This window comes from Oxyura jamaicensis, chromosome 6 (assembly GCF_011077185.1).
Source record: "Oxyura jamaicensis isolate SHBP4307 breed ruddy duck chromosome 6, BPBGC_Ojam_1.0, whole genome shotgun sequence".
Taxonomy (NCBI): domain Eukaryota; kingdom Metazoa; phylum Chordata; class Aves; order Anseriformes; family Anatidae; genus Oxyura; species Oxyura jamaicensis.
This window is the reverse complement of record NC_048898.1, coordinates 17895261-17914827: the sequence shown is the minus strand read 5'-3', so window position 1 is coordinate 17914827 and position 19567 is coordinate 17895261. Positions and strand designations below refer to the sequence as shown.

Here is a 19567-nt window from a genome sequence, read left to right as displayed (position 1 = left end):
GAATTGCACCTACAGAGCCAAAAGGGCTCTGTTGAGCCCACAGGACCTAAGGCTAGAGTTTCCAAAGGAATCCATAGTAATTTTTGTGTCCAAATCTCTCTCACATTCAATGGGTGCTACATGCCTGATTTTTTAGTTATCTTAACCAAAATGCTGCAGATAAATGTGTACTTACCCAGAAAGGAGCATTATAGGAAGAGCAGTTACTCTGCCTCCCTGTTCTACATGTATTCTGTTCTAAGCAATGCAAATTTTGAAACACTTGTTTAAGCTTCCTTCCTGACTTATATTGATTCAGACATAATGAAAACAAGGACAGAAATATATTTAATTTTTGAAGCCCCATTTTTGCATGTTACTTGAGTTGCCCATCTCCTTGCACTCATCTGCATTTATTCTAGCTGTTTTGTTTCTGCAGCACCTGGATCACCAGCCATCCAAAAAGAAGTTTTACTAAGCGGTCTAGAGAGAGAAATCATTTGTGTTGGCCTAAAACGTGACCCTAAGAATGGCTTTGGTAAGTAAGGAACATGGGTGTTATATTTGTTACTGGGACTGTCAGATTCTGGTGCAAACACTTATGCTTGCTGACTCAAGCTGAGCAAGATTGTAAACTTCTTCACCTCACTTATTCTCTTTATAGAATAAAACTGCCAGTCTTTGCAAAGGTCTTAATATTTCAGAGACTTAAAAGGACTAAGTGCATAAATTAAGGCCAAATTTTTTTTTCACAGGATTAACTAGTGTCAGAGATCAAGGGGACCAAATGTTAAAAGTAGAATGAAAGGAACGGCAAGATATGATATTCTGCAAACCCTTCACATATTGCCTGTGTGGGTGCAAAATGCATACACAAGCCTAACATGAATGTTTCCTGACTTCTGGATTCTTATTTGGATAACATTTTTGTTACATAATACACTATCACAGTGTATCCTCTTCTAGTGGATGAGTTCAGAGGACCATCAGGTCCCATGGCTGACCATTAATGCTATCTATTATCAGATTTCTAAATAGTGCAGGTTTGTGTGGCATGTTTGATTCCCAACCCAACTGTTCTACCAGTGAGAATTCTGCATGTTGCAGAATATTCTAAGCCAGGATAATGAAATTAAATTACTTGACAATAGATTTACTTTTCTTACATGCCTCTTATATACCCATTAGAAGTTTACATTGCCCTTCACAGGGGTCCTAGACCACACGATGTAAAACAATGTTCTAATGTATCTAATGAGCTTTTACACCATATTCCTCCTGTGGATGTTGAATACTAAGGTCCCCATAGCTTATGACTCTTATAAGAAAGCAGTTGGAATCTTTTAAACTCCCAAGCCAGAAAAATACTCTTATTGAGAAATTGTATTAAAATAACAGCCAACGGAGTCACCAGCATGCTGAAATTATAGTATGAGTTTAAAGCTCTCTCAAATCAGGATCTTGATGAACCATTCTCCAGAATTTGCAAAAAACTTCTGCCATTGGAATAAGAGCCTTTTGTGCTCCTAAGGTTCATCTTTTCGAACATTGCCACTGTCTGCATTCTCACGCTATCTCATTTTTTGCAGGTTTTGTAATTATTGGAGGAGAAAATGTAGGAAAATTAGACCTCGGTATCTTTATCGCTTCAATTATCCCTGGGGGACCTGCAGACAGAGCTGGAAATATCAAACCAGGTCACTGTCCTTAGTTTTTAATTAGAATCAAAATACTCTCATGGATTAAAGTTAACTACTTAACTTATTTCCCTATCGTGATGTGCATCGTCTTGTTTTTATCGTTTTTATCCTTTTTTTTTTTTTTTAAGGGGGACGACTCATTTCTGTGAATAATATTAGTCTCGAAGGTGTTTCGTTCAATACTGCAGTTAAAATTATACAGAATTCTCCTGATGAAGTGGAGCTGATCATCTCTCAACCCAAAGGTATAAAGGAAAACATCTTTGCTGGCTATGGAATGCTAGCAATTAACTCAGGACACTGGTATTTATTAGGCTCTGAGATGTTGCAGCACCTTCTTGGCACTCAGTGCCAGTTATAATAACCACAGGTTAGCAGTGAAAATCATTCTAGTGGCTGTCATGAGATCTCTGTTCTACAGTCAGTATGAAAAAATCCAGTCCATTATGGGTTTTATTCTTCACTGCTAAATACCAAGGGAATTTCAGCATTTCTTTCTGTGACAGAATTAGTTCTACATCCCAACCTTGAATCAGAATCATTGTCATAGTTCTCTGCAGTGATGAAGTAAATACTTTTCTCCATACTTATAGTAGCAGTGCTCCATTTTGCAATGGCTAACTCATTTTACAGACATGATTGCACAACCAGTTGATTTAGTAAGCTGTTTTGTCCTCCTGTGGTGATATACAGTAATATCGGCTTTCAAGTTTACTTACTGTTTGCATTCATCAATGTTTAATTTTGGTGTGGTTTTGCAGACATATACGAAGAAGGATTAAATGAAGAAAAGAGTCTATCAAGGGGAAACAGCACTAGTGGATCTGAAATCTCTTGTGTAGACAGTGGCAGAAAAAAGATTCAAGATTGTCATACAGCTCTCCCCAAAGAAAAGGACCCAAATATAGACGAACTTGAGAAGGCTCTTTCCTGGAGTTTAGCACCAAAATTGGGCCCCAGGATTCCAGTTCTTTCATCTGATAGTCCGGATGTGGAGGTAACTGAGATTGTGGTGTTGTACAGTAGCATGATGCCCAGCATGTGTCTTAACAACATGCCAGATATAATAAGAATGGAAAGTAACTGATAAATCAAAGAATGAGGAAAGAAGGAAGAAAACCTTGGAAGATGTTGCTTGTTAAATTACATTGAAAATGTAAAAATGATACATGTCTAGAATGAGTGAAAAAATGGAGAAACTGTTCTACAAAGTGTTATTAAAAGTTGTCTTCCTTTTTCCAGTGAACTACAAAATTTTGATTATTTTCTTGCAATCTCTTAAAGTTTTCAACCACCCACATTTTGTGTCTATTTTTCTTCTGTTAAGCAGCCTCCCTATCTATGCTCATTTTAGGCAAATTTAGATGGATTATTTTTTGAGTAACAGTGTATGCCTGAAATAATGTCAGGGATACAAATGCTACCACTCCAGGCTTACAGTGACAGCAGGATCAAAACCTTTATGTCTTCTGGAAAACCATCCTCTCCTTTAATTTTATTTATTTATTTATTTTCCTGAGATGCAGTAGTCTCATTAGTGTTTATTTTTTGAGACAGGAAGCTGATTCTTCACACTTACCACATCCAGCTGAAACCGTCTCCAATGAAATCTATACCGTGGAGCTTGTTAAAGAAGATGGGACTTTTGGAATCAGTGTGACTGCAAGTGTTACTGTTAATCTTTCAGTGTGTCCTTCAAACTGTCACGTAACCAAGAAACATGTAGGAAAGTGTATTCATGTGCAGCAAAGGTAGAAGATAGGTCGATAAAGAAAAACTGGTAGCATGGCACATTTCAAACCTAAGTATTCAACTGAGTGACAGAGAAAGGGTATAGTACTGGCTCGGCTCATTCCCCTGTTCTTGCCCACAGAATCTGTGAAAGATGTGTCCCAGCATAAAGCCCATGGTGGTACAAGTCCTTTTCATCCTTGCTCAATTTGAAAAAAAGACCTACCACTGAAAGCAGAGTTCTGTCAGGGAGGGATACAGCATAAGCCTCTAGAAAATGCAGCGATGCCAAGCATTCCCCAGATCATGACTGGTTTTCCCCTAGGGCTCCTGAAACTCAAAGGCTGTGTCTATGCAAGCAAGTCACACAGGACCACAGAGTGTTGACAAGCTCCCCAGTAGGGCTTTGGCCTGTGCAGGAGATAAGACTGGCCAAAACCAGTCATCCCATGCTGGAGGGATGAAAATTGAGTTTCATGAACTCGAGACAAGCCATGCTTCTTACTCTAAAGGCCAGAGAAAGGACCCTGGCCAACTTTATTTCCAAATGTACAAAAATACAGTTCTCCATATATTCAGAAGAGCAGAGAAGGCAAGAGTGAAAACTTCATGTGTCACATTTGTAAAACGTATTCCTTGTTCTGTCTATCAAGATTGAATTTACTCCTTCACGCTGAGGTATGTTGATAATCCTGACTGAAATGGAGCAGGAAGCAACAGCCATTTCATAGTTTGCAGTAGAAATGGAGAGCTGCTTTGTCATCTGAAATTGTCCAGAGGACGTAGCTGGACACAACGTGATTCTTAGCTTAATATGGAGTTCCTCTGGCTGCACAAGGTCAGGTCCAAGCTTTATATATTGTCTGAAAGACCAATAGCTGCTGAATACATATTGCAAAGTTTGGAAGCTGGGCTAGAGACTGACTGAAAGATGTAACCAGATCTTTACATTAGCACAGGAAAAAGATCTGAACATTTAGTAAATGTTTTTATATAGCCATATACACATTGCATTTTCCTGAGAAACTATGGTACAATTACTGCCTAGAGAAGTATATTACAACTAGATGGAACATTGGAGTAACATACTCTTCCTTTTTTCCTATATATTTTTAAGTGAAATTTCTGAAGCAGTTTCTTTGCAATGCATACATAAGTTGCTTTGATTTTTATAAAGTGAAGAACATGTGAAGACTCCACGCTAATCTGTGCATGTATGTTTTGCAGGGTGGAATTAACACTAGTGTGCCTCTTGGTGGGATATATGTGAAGTCAATCATTCCCAGGGGACCAGCAGATAAAGACGGACAAATAAAGATAGGTAACAAGTCTGGCAATAAAACTCTGGGCTGCAGAATTTGACTTTTGTGTGGATTTCTTGCTACATGATAATGAAACATGTTTGGGATTGAAGGTCATACAGCTACAAAACATTATATGCAGTCCCTCATTCCTCAGCCTTCCACTGTAGTTTATATGTTGATATTCCACTGAAAAACCAGGAGTCTCATACCAGCACTGCACAGCTTTCCTCTGTAGCTGCACACCAGGGCACTGACTCTCAGACACTTACTTTCTGTGTTGTTGTGATAAGCAGATGCTATCACTGCATTAGTTTCCAGAATACCCTGCAAATTGGTGTGTTTGAAGCATTAGTTATAGAATACTATAAAATAAACAGCATTGCTTTCAAGCAAAGTAATGTGATTTGAAACATGTAAGCATGAAGAAATAATGCAACATGGGTAGCCTCAAGTTTTATGTCCAACTTGTATCATCAAAGCAATCTGACATCCCTCCCCCCCTTACTTTATATTTTTTTTCCTCAGGTGATCGTCTGCTGGAAGTAGATGGAATCAGCCTCTGTGGCCTCACTCACAAGCAGGCTGTGGAAAACCTTAAGAAATCTGGCCAGGTTTGTGTAACAGAGGAGCAAAATGAGATGACCAGTCATACAACCTGTTCTAGTGGGAGGTGTCCCTGCCGACGGCAGGGGCTTTGGAATTAGGTGGGCTTTAAGGTGGGCCTTTCAACCCAAACCATTCTGAGATTCTATCATTCTGTAAACTGTATTTACTATGAAGCACAGCAGCAAAACGGGGCCAAAAGAAACATTTTCTTTCCCTCCCCTGAGACTGTGGGTTCACTGTGTACTGTGTAAATGGGAACTGTTCATCATTTTTTTAGATTGCCAAGCTGGTTCTAGAAAGGGGACACCACCCACCGGAAGAGCAATGCCTGAGTGCTAATGACAGAAAGGAAGACCAATGTGCAGTTGTTTCTGTAGCAACATCCTTCACAGATGGTACCAAGGACTACTGCTTTGTGACAGATGGTGAGAGAGAACAAAGGAACTCAGGGTGACTTTCTGTGGCTACTTAGGATGTACAAGAAAGGAACGAACCAAAATACTTCTATGAAATTTCTGTGGGTTGGGAGAAAAACTGCACACCAAGCAAAAAATGTGTAGCATTAAAAACACTATCAAAAATGTTTCTGAAAAAAAAAAATCTGATATGCTTAGAGCTACAGTTGCTACATATAGTTGAATTTATCCTAGGCATAAGTACTGCACCTCTCAGCCTTCATGAGATGGGGTTGGCAGGGGACATCCCCGTCTGTACTCACAGCACTCTTGGGCAGGAAGCAGCTGTGCCGATGTCACTAGTCTGCTACCCAAAGGCAGCTTGGTTGGCACTCCTGCTGATGCTGTGTCAGTGACGAAGCTAGGGTGAGCTGCTGCCCCACAGCCAGGACTGGAGACTGCCATCACTTTTTTCATCAAAGCAGAAGATTCAGAGATCATTTTCATTCTATTTATCCAACAAATAGATACCCCCTCTTGCTGTGAAGCTGTCCCATAACCACCAAGTCTGCACTGCACTCTCCCATGGGACAGTTGTTTCTCTACACTGTCCCAAGGAGAATGAGGTTCAACTGCAAGTATGGTATTTGGGAGATGGTTGGTCTCTTGATCTTGTCTCGAAAATACAGTAGCTCTGATTCTAGCTTATGCTGGTTTGTGCAGCACCTGAACTAACACCAGACAGCTACAGAATAGTAAGACCTACCCAACATTTACAGAAGAATGTCAGAAAAAGATAGTATGTGAAACTTTTGGTCTTGGTACAAATGGCTTCTTCCTTTGTAGGCTTGTACCACATAGCATAAAACCTGTGAACACATGGTAGAACAGTGACCAGTTTTTACCAGTCTGCCCATCTGAATTCTAGGGCTCATGCAAATTAAAGGAACAGTAAAATCATCTTCTGTCATTAGTATCACTAGATCTATCTCTGCAGAACACAGGAAAATGGTCTGCAGAGAACATAATAAATACCAGTTCCTTAAGGGGTACATATGCCACTGAGCCTACTCTTTGTCCAATCCCTCCTTTGAACAGACAATATATTTGAAGTCAAATTGACAAAGAATTCTGGAGGCCTTGGCTTTAGTGTTCTGCAAATGGAAGGAGATGGTTGTGAACACCTCGGAAGAGCTATTGTCAGGATCAAAAGACTGTTTCCAGGGCAGCCAGCTGAAGCGAATGGAGAAATTGAAGTTGGAGACATCATTTTAGCTGTGAATGGGACACCTACTCAAGGACTCTTGTATCAGGTACCAGGCACTACTAGCATGTTGCCCACTGGGCCTCCTGGTGGGTAACGTGATAATAAAGACAATGGGATGAAACTGCATTTAAACTTAATTATCACCAGAGGGGATCAGAACTTGCATACAAAGAAATCAAAGTCAATGTGGGAGTCTTCTCTAAAATTCTTATGGAGAATTCCCTTCATAACAGAATTGTTACATATAATTTCTTGTGCTATTTAATTTTTAACTTTCCACTCCTGACACCCAAAATGTATTGTTAGATGAACAACAGTTTTTAATTAGTCTTTGTTGCTTTTATGCATAATTGAAACATTTTTCCCTGTGGTCATTTGTGTTTCATAACACGCTAAATACCATGCCCCAGATTCTAATCTCCACCAGGTGAGGTAAGCCTAGGGCAAGTTTTTTTTGTTGTTGTTGTTTTTTTAATTTTATTTTTTTATTTTTGGGGAGGGCTGGAATGAGGAATTCTATAGTGTTATGAAATTAAATAGTAATAAAGGACTACATGCAAATTTATTTTTTTCCTTTGTAATCTTATGAAAGTTCCTGATACCGACTGCTGTATATAAATATACATTGAATAGGCGTGATTGGTTATGAACAGAAATTATGAGAACATCACACAATTTTCCTACTTACATGTCATTTGTATCATTAAATGGCTAAGGCAAAAGACAAGGTGTGGTAAATCCTCAGGGAGGCTGTAATTGTACTTCATGTTTTAGTTTTGGCTTGGAGAAGTCTGTCTTTTGCCAGTACCATCTTGCTTGCTGGTGTACAGTCTTTTTACTCAGTTTCTGCAGAGGAGCAGATAGGGAGTTTTTTCCCCCTCCCCCAACCCCCACATTTCTCCCCCGATGAAGTATTTCAAATCCCATTATAGCTGAAAGACAGATGCCACTGGACAGATGTTATTCTGAGGAAGGGCTCTGGGAAAATCTTCCATTGGTTAGAGTCAGCGTGGCAGTCTATGGAGCTATACTGATATAATTGACAGATCTGTCAGATGTGTCCCTGTCACATGCAGTTTGAATTTATTTGTCTGAAAACCCTGATTTTCTTCAGGAACAGGGAAAGATTAATTTAAACTTATGTGCCTGTTGGTGGAAAAACTGTTTGTAAACAGAAGAGACTTGACTTTAGATACACATTCACATAAATAATATGGCCCATGATAATTATCATGACACATGATAATCATAGAGTAGAAAAATAACTGGCCTCCAGACACTTCTGAGAGGCACAAATGCTAGGAATTTGGCAGTCACAATAAAAATTATCCCCCATCCCAGTTGGTAAAAAGACATGTACTATAGATTGGGAAAAAAACGTATTCCATAAGAAATCTAATATTCCCTCTTCCTGCTTAGGATGTCCTGCACTTGTTGAGAGGAGCTCCACCAGAAGTCACCCTACTTCTCTGCAGACCACCAAAAGGTGTTCTTCCAGAAATAGAGCAGAGTGTCCTGGTAAGACAAAGACTCTGTAAACTTGCTTCTGTAAACCTGGAAAAACACTACTACATTTTCTATCTAGCCTTGAATAAAGCAACCTTCCCTTCTCTCCAAGGCACTCTTTTCCATTCCTTTCCCTTCCCATATGCAACGTACCCTCTACAGTTTATCTGCAACCAAAACAGAAATCTGACAGATCTGAAACATGTTTATCCCAGTGCAACAACTTTTGAGTTGCAGTACTGTCAATGAAGTGAAATATCACATACCCAAGGAGATCTTCTAGCTGGTGTTGCTTCTAAAAATGTTCTCGTAGATGCTCAGCCAGAAACTGCAGATATTCCCAACTGCAGCTGTTATAATCTGTGGGTTTCAATTATATTATTCCCCAAAGTGGGAGGAAATTAAAGAGCTTTTTCCTCTTAACTAAGTGAAAGCACGTTTCCAACCAGTTATTCAGTTTCTTATTAATGGCTAGCAGAATCAGCAGAAAAAAAAAATAGTTGAGGCAGCAGTAAGGCTAGTATTATTATTCATGCCTTTTGAATATAATTCATGGACACATGCACAAGTACTCCTATGATGAGCATGCATTTACATTATTCTTGCTCCATGCAGAATGGCCTCAAGGTTACTGTAATGCCAGAAGGATTTGTAAGTGATGTCCATGGACAGACAGAAATGACTGTCAAAACTGTCTCCAGAAAGCAAACCTGCTCCTCTTACTCTCCTACAAGACACTATTTAGTTGGTCTGACCAATTACTTTAGTCCCTTGTGAGTCAAATCTGGAAGCCACCTCTACACACTGAAGAGAATGCAGACTAAAGTTCAGGCACAATATGAAAAGAAATAAAGTGAGGTCTCCTCTAGCAGATGATTCATTGGGAAAAGGAACTTGTGTAGTAGCTCCCTGACTGGAATTCCTCAAAAATGTAGAAGACAGGCATAAGTACAAAACAGTTATTTAGTGAATAAGTACTTCCCTCCATTTTTTACTATCATCCAGTCATCATCTGGTATTTCCACATTAAGATGCTTATTAATAATTCCTCTTTAAATTCTTCCTTGGTTCTCAATGGAAAGAAGACGGGAGAAAAAGAGTTATAATAACCTTTTTGTTATTTTGATAGACTCCAGCACCATCTCCAGTTAAGGAGTTTCTGGCAGAGATGCCAGGCAGTCCAGAGGTAGGAAATAGTTCGGACCAGTCTACCAGTGATGGAGGTAGCACCTCTCCAGACCTTGAAGATTGTTTGGATTCTCCAGTGGTAGCAGATTTCAGTGAGCCTCCAGAACAAGACAGCTCAACTTACGAAGAGCAAGAAGCAGAGTCTCAAGATACACCTCCTAGGGAAAGTTCCTATAAGGACCTTTGGAAATTTCATCAAGAAGCTGCCAGTTCTGAAGTGTTCCACTCCCTGGAGGAAGAAGTGAAGCAGAACTGCTACTCACCATGTGAACTTGGATGTGCTGAAAGGTAAGGAATACTGAAATCTCCTTTGCAGCCTTTCCTTTGGCTCCTAAGATTTTGAAATGAATTGCTTAGCATTAAGTATGGGGGGCTCTCTACTTCTAGTCACTGCTGATTACTGAAAATTTTGTTTTACCATCTTATTCTGACAATCCTAACCTGCTGTCTGATTACTCTCAATTTACTGGAATTCTGCATAAATCCTCATTGCAAGACAGTTGAGTGCTGCACTACTGTAATCATTTATGCTGTTCATCTAAAGCTGGCTGCATTTTGAACTCAGTAAAAAGACTCTTATTGACTTCAATAGGAACCAAAGACTTTCTTACTTATTGTATGATCTTTCAACTTCAATTTTCTCAGAGCTGACTTAAGTAGGCACCAGACATTTCTTACTGTGAAATCTTTTAATTTCAAAATTTTCCAGAGAAAACTAAACAAACAAACAAACAATCAAAAAACACTCAGAAGACAAACTGTGATCAAGGAGCAAAACATGATTTTCCAGTCTTCAGGAGCCGATAGAAGCCCTGACAAGTTATACAATAAAATACAGTCCGAACAGACTCAAGCCTCCTTTTACACTCTTTTGGATATACCCAACACTGGCACACAGCACACAGAAGATTATCCATTCCATTTAAAAATCTTTCCCAGTGCAAAATAATATAAATTACCAGAACAGAAAAGATTGGTGGAAAGACAAGTTAAATGTCTATCAGAGACCTTTAACTTACAGATTTGTTAATTTTCTCTAGAAACTCATTTCCAGTTTTCATGCAGCCACTTTAATCTTTTCATTACTTTTGACATTCATCAAGCACAGAACCAGGTAATTACAGATTCCAGTCACTGGGGAGCCACAGTTCTAGGTGACTGCAGGTCTGGTGGGACCATAACTGCAATTCATACTTTTAGCTCTTCTCTCATGAGAGAAGAAACCTCATTCATACTTATGAGTGAAGCTCCTGCTTGCATATATGCTTCTCTACTTCCAAGATTAAAACCAGCTGAAATATGTCTGTAGCAAACACACTTGCCAAGAGATACAGTTTCATGAAAACTAAGTTTCTTGCAGGAAAATATCAATTGCAAGAAAATCATGGATTCTTCCCAAGAAGGAAGTTCTGAAATTAATGTTTTTGTTTTGTATATTCTCAGTATCATTTAGTTTCATCTTCTGCATTTGCAAAAGACAGCCAGAGAAGTTTAAGAAGATATACATCTGAAATAGTATTTTACGTGTAATCTCAGTTTAAATGAGCCTTCCAGCTAACTATTTATATGTACATATACATATATATATGTACATACATACAATGACATAATAAGCATTAATGAAAGGATTCCCCTTTCTTTTCTTTAGATTCCTTAAAACATTTCATGCTAATGTAGAAGTCTTCTGATACAAATTCTAAGCAATTTACTGCTCAGGATTACATATGGGAAATTCCTGTGACTCTTCTCATTGCCAACAAAACGAACCTTTGAAAAAACTACTTTGAAAAACTTCACCCTGCAGTTTTCCCCTAGGCAGTCTGTGTGGAGGGGTCCCCGAGACACCAAAGGTTAAGTCTAGCATGTCAGTGGACCTTGTATACGGGCCTGCAGGATCAAGACTCATGTTATTTCCCAAGGTGACACAGAGACGGGCTAGAAGCTGTGCTGTGACTAGGCCACTGCTGGCTCATTGCCTTGAGCCTGTGTAGCTCTGCCAGACACCTTTTGTACCCATGAAGGTCAATCAGCACTTCACTGGCAGGCGACAGTTTCTGTGACACTCTCACCGAGCAAGGTCCATTGAACTTAATCTTTTATTTCCTTTAACCTAAAGAAAGGCCCAGGCTGCATTTGTTGTTTTCCTTAAATATTTATTTTAATTATCCCTATCTTCTTTCACGGTATTGTAGCACCTGTTTTTCAGCTATTAAAGTGCACAGCCTGCCAGCTTCATTCTCAGCTTTGCTGTGCTATCGAAGATGTCCAACTCCTCATTTCCTCCCTAGAGGGATATAAGCTAACAGGCTAGATTGCTTCCCTGACTAAGTGCATACAGCATGAGCCTGCAGGTCTTCCCTATTTCAGCCAATGTTTCAGAAATACCATTGGAGGTTATTAGCTATATCCACCCAAAAAGCCTCTTTCAGTACTGCTTTATATTTTCCGTCTGACTGTAGACAACTTTTGAAACAAGAACTTAACACTGAGGACATTCTGTCACTTCATGCAAGACATGCACCATAAGAATAAACGTAAACTTCAAAAGAGAACTCAGGACTTCTATTTTTAGGAAGAGACAGGAATCATTTGTTTCATGTCCATGATCTGGGCTTCAATTACCAAGGAAAGAACTGCAGCAGCCATGAATGTGTCTGACAGTTGCTTTTCAAGAAGGAAAAATGCACCTATGAAAATTGCAATAGACTTGCAATGTGCACACAACTTACTAGATAAGTTAATTAAATTGTTTATGGCAAATGAAAGAATTAATGGTCTAGGAGCTGTCCAAGAGCTGTCCAACTATCCTTTTCAAGAAACAACAACAGTACTAACTAATGCTTTAGGAAAGAAAGTAAGATTTTGCAAACTTTAAGATATTTAATCTTTTAACTAACTTCGTAAAAATATTGATTACTTCCTCTTTATATTAATACTAGGAGGACCTAGACAGCAATTTAATACTATAACAAATATGCCAGTTAAAATTAAAATAGGGTAGAGTATAAGCAGTAGACTTTTCAGTGGCCAACTAATGACGTATATGGAGGAAAATCCCAGCACTGCAATCTTTTCTATTTTCCAGCCCTGTATTTAATAAGGGTGATGATGACGTGTCAAACAGAAACTGTATGCCTGAAATTCTCTCTCTAACCCCTATTGATGAAGAGCATCTCGCCATCAGCTCAACATCTGTGACCTCACTTTCACGTGGAGGAAGCTCTGAGACATTCTCCACAGCCTTGGTGACACCACAGCCACGTGTTTGTGGCCCTTTCTCCTCATCCCTGCCTGCTAGAGAGACACATGGCAGTGACAATGAATGGGAAGACGTGGAGGAACCCGAGGAAGAGAAGGACAAAAAGGAGGATTGCACTAGGGTATGTGATAGGCACTTGGGTATTAACAGGCAGACCATGACTTATAGATAGATATAAAGGAAAGGACAGCTTTAACAATGTAGCATTATTAAAAACATTATTTTTAACACATTACCTATGCTATTCCTACATGGCTTTTCTCACTTTTCTTAAATGTCCAAAATCTTCAAAAAAAAAAAAAAAAGCAGACCTCCCAGTATGCCCAACTCTCTACCATTTCCTTAAAGGCTATTTCCTCCCCCTTGCCATATTACTGTTTTTTTTGTTGTTGTTGTTTGTTTGTTTTTAAACTTACCACCACTGTACAGCATCATTCCCAGTTTACAAAGGCCTAAGCCCCATCCTGTTCTCTTGTAACACCTAAAATTAATTGGAATCAGCTACTTTGTATTTTTTGTTGTGTTTGAAACCCATGAGCAAAATCACTTTGTTACAATGCTAGTACTGTAATGTCCTGATAAGAAACTATGATCCCTGTACTAATTACTATTCAAAATACAGGGCTCAGTCCTGCCAAAAGCCGAACATCTTGCATTCCTGCTGACACTAATGAGCTCTGAATTCCTACTAATTTGAGAGCAGTGAGGACAAAATTTAGGTCCAGCCATTTCCTTTAGTGGGAAAGCAATAGCAATAACAGCAACAGCTTCTGAACTCTACTATTGTAATGCTTGTCAGTTCAGAGGCCTCCATGCCTTTCTTTATACATTTTAAATGCCCAGAATCTAGTCCCGGATGGCATTCTGTGCCTTATTGGGCCCTATCAATCAGTCACCATGAAGCTCCATCAGATAGATATAAACAAGTAAAATTAATTCTGGAACACTGCAGTGACAGATCAGAGAAATCTTTATGTATGCTGCTTATTTATATCACCTGAGCGTCTGATTCCTATTTGCATATAAAGCATAAATGCAAGATGTTAATGAAGCAACTGAAAAGCCTGCATCAGGAATATCTCGTGCTTGTTTTAATAGGAAATGGAGGTCTTTGTGACTTTGACAAGGTCAGAGAACAATGGTTACGGATTCTCAGTGGTTCTTAACAAAGTGGACAACTGTCTGTATGTTGATGAAATCTTGCATGAGCCTGCCCTGTCTGATGGAAGGCTGAGAAGGGGAGACAGAATCATTATGGTACAGTAATCCTTTGAATTTAAACAGAGGAGAAAGTATTTGCAGATCAATGTCATTTAACTTCAGCATTTCTCATTTTGTAGGGTCTAGCTAATCACGTATTTATGCATGCAAGTGCAAATGAATCATATAATAAATATAATTCTGCTGACTTCAGTAGGATAAAATTCAGACTGAATAGATTGTATGACCAGGCAAAAAACAACAATCATCTAGCAGTAATGCAATACGTCTGAGACACTAAATGGCTTCCTAAGTGATATAAGCTGCATTAATGTAGTAAGAAAGGTGGCACGCAAAGGATACAGGAATTAGCTCCTTTGTAGTGTTTGAACAAAATGTGTTTTAAAGTTCATTTTCAATTTGTTTCATTAAACTTGTTTTCCTTGCTTTTTGCTACAAGACCTCAAGTTTCAAGAAAAATAAGCTATTTTGTATGAAAACTGTACATTCAGAAAACCAAAAGTTCAAAAAAATCTAACCGCAATTGTAACTGTTACATTCACAGGCATTAAGTGCCACAGCAAAGCAATAATATAAGAGTGAACACCAATTTAAGTTCATATGCAATATTTGGGGTGGAGGGAGAAGTATAATGATGGTCAACGAGATCTTTGACATCACTATAATGGTTTGTCATTTAGGTGAATGGAATCGATGTCACATCTTTACCATGCAATGAAGCTCTGACTTTACTGCACAACTCTCCTCCTGACCTGCACCTTGTGGTTGGCCGTGCTGGCAGCGATCCATGTCCTGCTGTTAGGCCAGATGACATTCCTGAAATTACTCTCACAAAAGGTGCCAATGGACAGCTAGGTGTGTAGTAAATACTACAAATGCTATTTTAGACAGGGATTACAGCAGTGGTATGATAATCATATGCAATGGTGGTATTGGATCAATTTGATCCGGAGTGACCTTGACACCTTTATGCTCTCCTCCATCAACACAACTGTGGAATGGAGAACTTCATTTTGGGCAGGGCCTTAAAGGGAAGATAAATATCTCTTATTAGACCAATTAAGCTGTTGGAAGAATTATCCTTGTGTTATCACCCCATCAGATGAAGTTTCTGCCAGATCTGCAGTCACATATTTTATATGTCACATAGAAACATTAGAAGCTGTTTGTAGTAATGCAGTAATGATAAATATCTATTGCTGGGTAGACCCAGGAAATAGTATAGCTATATTTGCTCAGATACAGCATCCTGTTCCCAGTTCAGAAACTGTTCCCAGTTCAGAAACTAGCTTGTTTGGAAATTGCTTGAGTATCATTGCACAACACAGTTTCGTACCACAAAGGTATCTCCTCAGTTGTCCTGTGTCTCCATTCCCTGTTTGAAAAAGAGGATTGATATCACACCCTCCATCACTCTAAAGACTGCAAGGCAGTTACACAGACTGGTAATGACGGAGTTACTGCTATGCCACACAGTCTTATTCAAATGGTTATTCAACATCAGGTGAAATAAAGCACTATGGAATAGCTGAAGTGTACAGATGGACATTACCATTACAGTTTTTTCAATCTTTTTTTTTTTTTTAGCACCAAATTGCATTTCATTCTCCCTCTCTCACTGGGGCAAGACTGCTGTTTATAACGTTGGTGCTTTCTTCAGCCTATTTTTCAATACCACATCTATTCCATCAGGCTTCACCTCACTCACAGTGAAATTGAAAACATGCTGTCACAAAAGATGTTTTGTCTGCATTGTTCTAGGCTTGAAGCTGACAGGAGGAGCTGGAAGCAAGTTACAAGGTATTTATGTGCTAGAGATAGTGCCTGGCTCCCCTGCCAGTGTGGAAGGCAGTCTGCAGCCACGAGATCAGATTCTGTACATCTGTGGGCTGTGGACTGAGGGCATCAGCCTGGATGATGCGGTGAGAGTGTGTGAAGCTGCCACCCAGAATGTCCAAATCAAAGCAACAAGGTAAATCTGAGCCGACATATGAAATCTGAATGTACTCAATCTCAGTCCTAATGTTAAAGCAGGTTTCTAAATTTTATATCAACAAGTCAAACAATGAAACCAAGACAAACAACAGGAAGAATGCTGTAGCTCAGAGGTCTGAAGGTGTAACCTGATGCACAACATCAGTAAGATATTTTAACTCCTTCTAATTATAGCTAACAGAATGATGTGAGCATAGGTAAACTCATACAACACGAATTGTAACTGTTCCGACTTCATCATCCAAACACCAGTGTGAATCCTTTAATTACCTCTGATGGGAAGCTGAGTTATTTCCAACAGCCAAACATTTTAGAAAGGTATTAAAAATACAGTGTTTAGTCTGCAGCATGTAAAAAAAAAATCATCCCAGGGTTGATGAATAACCTGCAGTAAAGAATTTCCCTCAACAGGTCTTGACTGTGCTTTAGATGCTTTGTGTTCTGCAGTCTGACAGAAGCATAGGATACAGAAATAGCCTCTGAAGATCTTACAGTCAAACAGTCATTCACATATTTTGGGGTTACTAAGTTGGATAACTGGATTCAGCAACAGCGTCTGTCACAGCAATCTTAAAGTAGTTGAAACACTTATCAGTGTTTTATTAACTGGCACTGTGCTAGCAGGTGAAGAAAGTCCAGCCATATATTTATTGCTGTATAAGCAGCTAGTAGGCAACACACACTGATCTTAAGAATCTGCAGTCTAAGGAAATAAACAGAAAAAGGGGAAAGGAAATTACAAGTGATCACTCCCACTTCATAGAGGGGAACTAGGGGAACTGAAGCTGATTCAAAATATACCACAAAGCAGTTTTGTACTGGGACAGATGGTGTAACGTGTTCTTTCTTTTCTAAACCCATTTAATTAAAATGTTTTGTTGTTAAAGGCTGTCTAATATTTCATATATTGATATAAATGCTCTTTAGGAAAACACCATTAAGAATAACAAATCATAGAACTGTAATTTAGACAACTGACTTTTTCAGAAATAGTTTTCATATGTGCTTTTACAAAGCATGCAGCTCTTAATGGCTCACATATTTCACTTTTTCTGCCTCCAGAAATGGCAATCCAGTGGTTCCTATAGAGCAAGAAAATAGTAAGTAAGGCTAATATTTGGGGGGTTGAATTTAACATTTGCTTCTGATTTTGGAAATAAACATAAGGTATTGACTCATTGCATTGAACATTTATTAATAGACTGTAAGTTGGCATTCAGCATTTTTGTTAACGTACTAAGGGTCTGAAGAAAAACTGACAGCTCTTTATAGACAGAAATAAAACACAGTTCTCTGTAAAAAATATTTTTCTATTTTCATCCATATTTGCATAGTCAGTTTCTATTTTTTAAATTTGTTATTATTTATTGGGAATTTTGTGTTCATATTTCAACTTCTGTTTTGATGAAAACTATTTTCCATGTGGTTTTCCAGTGGTTTTGAGCTACTCTTTAATATGATGCCATGACTTAATTTTCTTAGCCCAACTTTTTAAACCGGTATCTATAATAATAAATGCTCCTTTAATATAGGAGCATTCCTATCAGGGGACTATGTTTATTACCATAACTGACACCATGCTTCAGTGACCATCCACACTACAGGGGCTTGACCAGAACTGCTCTAGCACTAGAAGGAATCTCAGCAAGCAGAGGCTGCCACAGCACAGTAAGGGGGAAGGACAGCTACCGTGTCTATGTTGTGTCTGTTCCAAGGCAGATTTAGCTACAGATTTATTACTCTACCAACACAAGACAACTACCATGTGTATGTTTTTACAACCTGAAGTAGCTTATTTTACTTACTAAAGAACAAGCTTCTTTGAATTTACTGCAAGAGATGGGTAAAGCTAAGTGTACTCTCAGTTTCTGTGGTACAACTAAAGTAAGGTAAACACACATCCTGGTAGGACCTTGATTACACATCCGTGCTCAGTAACGTTTGTAGGCTCCATGGGATTTCTCAAGACACTTTCAGAATTAAGTTACCAGCTATGATCCCTTTCTCATACAGACCGATGTACAGTGGTACAATTCTCTGCCTCTATTATAAAATAAGGCTCTTCCCTTTTGTAAAGAGCTTTAGGAATCTATAATAATTTGCTGTTTGGTGTTCCATTTGCTATCATCTCTGATAGATTTAATCTATCTGTAACAGTTTGCTAACAAGGAAGCAAGCCTTCATTTTATATATTCTCTTAGTTACAAAAATAGATATTAAAACTGCAAATGAAACAGAACATTTTTTAAGAAACAAAACAACAACTAACAACAGAGTGTATCATTTTCTATAATTCATACCTTAAGAGTACTTTGTGGAAGACAAGTAAGATTACCAATATATGGTGAAATGAAACTCAAAGGGTGCGGGGGCGGGGTAGTGAGGGCAGTGTGGAAGTCAAGAAACACACGCTGGCTTCTTGCATTGCTGGCTCTGTGGACACAAAGACACCCTGCTTCTTCCTCTGCCTGATCACTGCCACAGGTCTGGAATGACTCACTCGGATCTCCACTTCTTGTCACAATTTTAAATATAGCAATAAATGAGATGTAATATTCCTGCAGTTCATGAAAGAATTATTTACATCACTGCACAACTTGGCAAACTTAATCATGCAATAATAACAGTCTCATGCTGCCTCATACAGCATCAGTACTGGATATTGATGCTTTGTTTCATAATCTAAGCACAGAGTTTACATTCCCTTGGATATATGAAGCTGAGCGGGAGGTCTGTCAGAACAAACCTACATGTATGTTTTTAGGGCCACCTGCTGAGACAGAAAAAGCCAGTATTTCTCTCTCAAATGAAAACCTGAACTCCCAAGAACAGCAACTACCACATCAACACGGTAAGAAACTTGATTTTTTCAGCTAGGGTTTGTAAAATGTTGTGCCCTCTTTTAATAAATAAATAAATAAATAATAAAAATTGGTAGGTGGTACTGAAAGTACCTGGGAATTATTAATTCTTCGTAAACACAACCACATCCCTCAGAGCATCAGCAGATGTGTATACATAGCCTGTTGTCCAGCTGGTGTCTCTGACCCTGCAATGTGCAGATTTTAAAGCTTGTTTTGGAAACTACTCTCTGGGAGGACAAAGGTCTACAGGGCTGACGTGCAGAAGGCTCACTTCAGGAGCATAACAGACCAAGTAGCACACATAAGCACACAGGATTTTTTTTTATTTCACACATCAGGTATGAAATGTTTTATTATGTCTCTAGCTATTATGATTTTGAGTGTTATACTACAGAACATTTCACCAGTAAAAACTGTCACTGGTTTTTCACAGAGAAACATCTGAAGGAAACAAACTGTGGTACTCAGCAAAGCACTCCCGAGCCTCCAGAATGCAAGGCAAGTGACAATTTTATCAAGTACAAGGTGGTCTATCAAGTAAAGTGAGCTATA

General features: G+C 38.8%; 2 protein-coding genes across 4 annotated transcripts in view; one reads left to right on the top strand and one right to left on the bottom strand.

Moving 5' to 3' along the window:
- Window positions 1-19567, bottom strand: part of MAPK8 (mitogen-activated protein kinase 8) — a 136003-nt gene that overhangs the window by 91593 nt on the left and 24843 nt on the right. The gene's annotated exons all lie outside the window — the stretch shown is intronic.
- FRMPD2 (FERM and PDZ domain containing 2) overlaps window positions 1-19567 on the top strand; it is a 73823-nt gene that overhangs the window by 35600 nt on the left and 18656 nt on the right. For 2 of the 3 annotated variants that reach the window (XM_035330256.1, XM_035330253.1), the window contains exons 19-36: window positions 419-517; window positions 1569-1676; window positions 1808-1924; window positions 2441-2676; window positions 3237-3341; window positions 4638-4731; window positions 5240-5325; window positions 5598-5745; window positions 6814-7028; window positions 8402-8500; window positions 9618-9964; window positions 12762-13056; window positions 14034-14192; window positions 14837-15011; window positions 15918-16128; window positions 17214-17251; window positions 18916-19002; window positions 19449-19513. In XM_035330256.1, the coding sequence (XP_035186147.1) occupies window positions 419-517; window positions 1569-1676; window positions 1808-1924; window positions 2441-2676; window positions 3237-3341; window positions 4638-4731; window positions 5240-5325; window positions 5598-5745; window positions 6814-7028; window positions 8402-8500; window positions 9618-9964; window positions 12762-13056; window positions 14034-14192; window positions 14837-15011; window positions 15918-16128; window positions 17214-17251; window positions 18916-19002; window positions 19449-19513 (2684 nt within the window). The remainder of the gene's footprint in view (window positions 1-418; window positions 518-1568; window positions 1677-1807; window positions 1925-2440; window positions 2677-3236; window positions 3342-4637; window positions 4732-5239; window positions 5326-5597; window positions 5746-6813; window positions 7029-8401; window positions 8501-9617; window positions 9965-12761; window positions 13057-14033; window positions 14193-14836; window positions 15012-15917; window positions 16129-17213; window positions 17252-18915; window positions 19003-19448; window positions 19514-19567) is intronic. The other variant, XM_035330255.1, reaches the window with a different exon arrangement.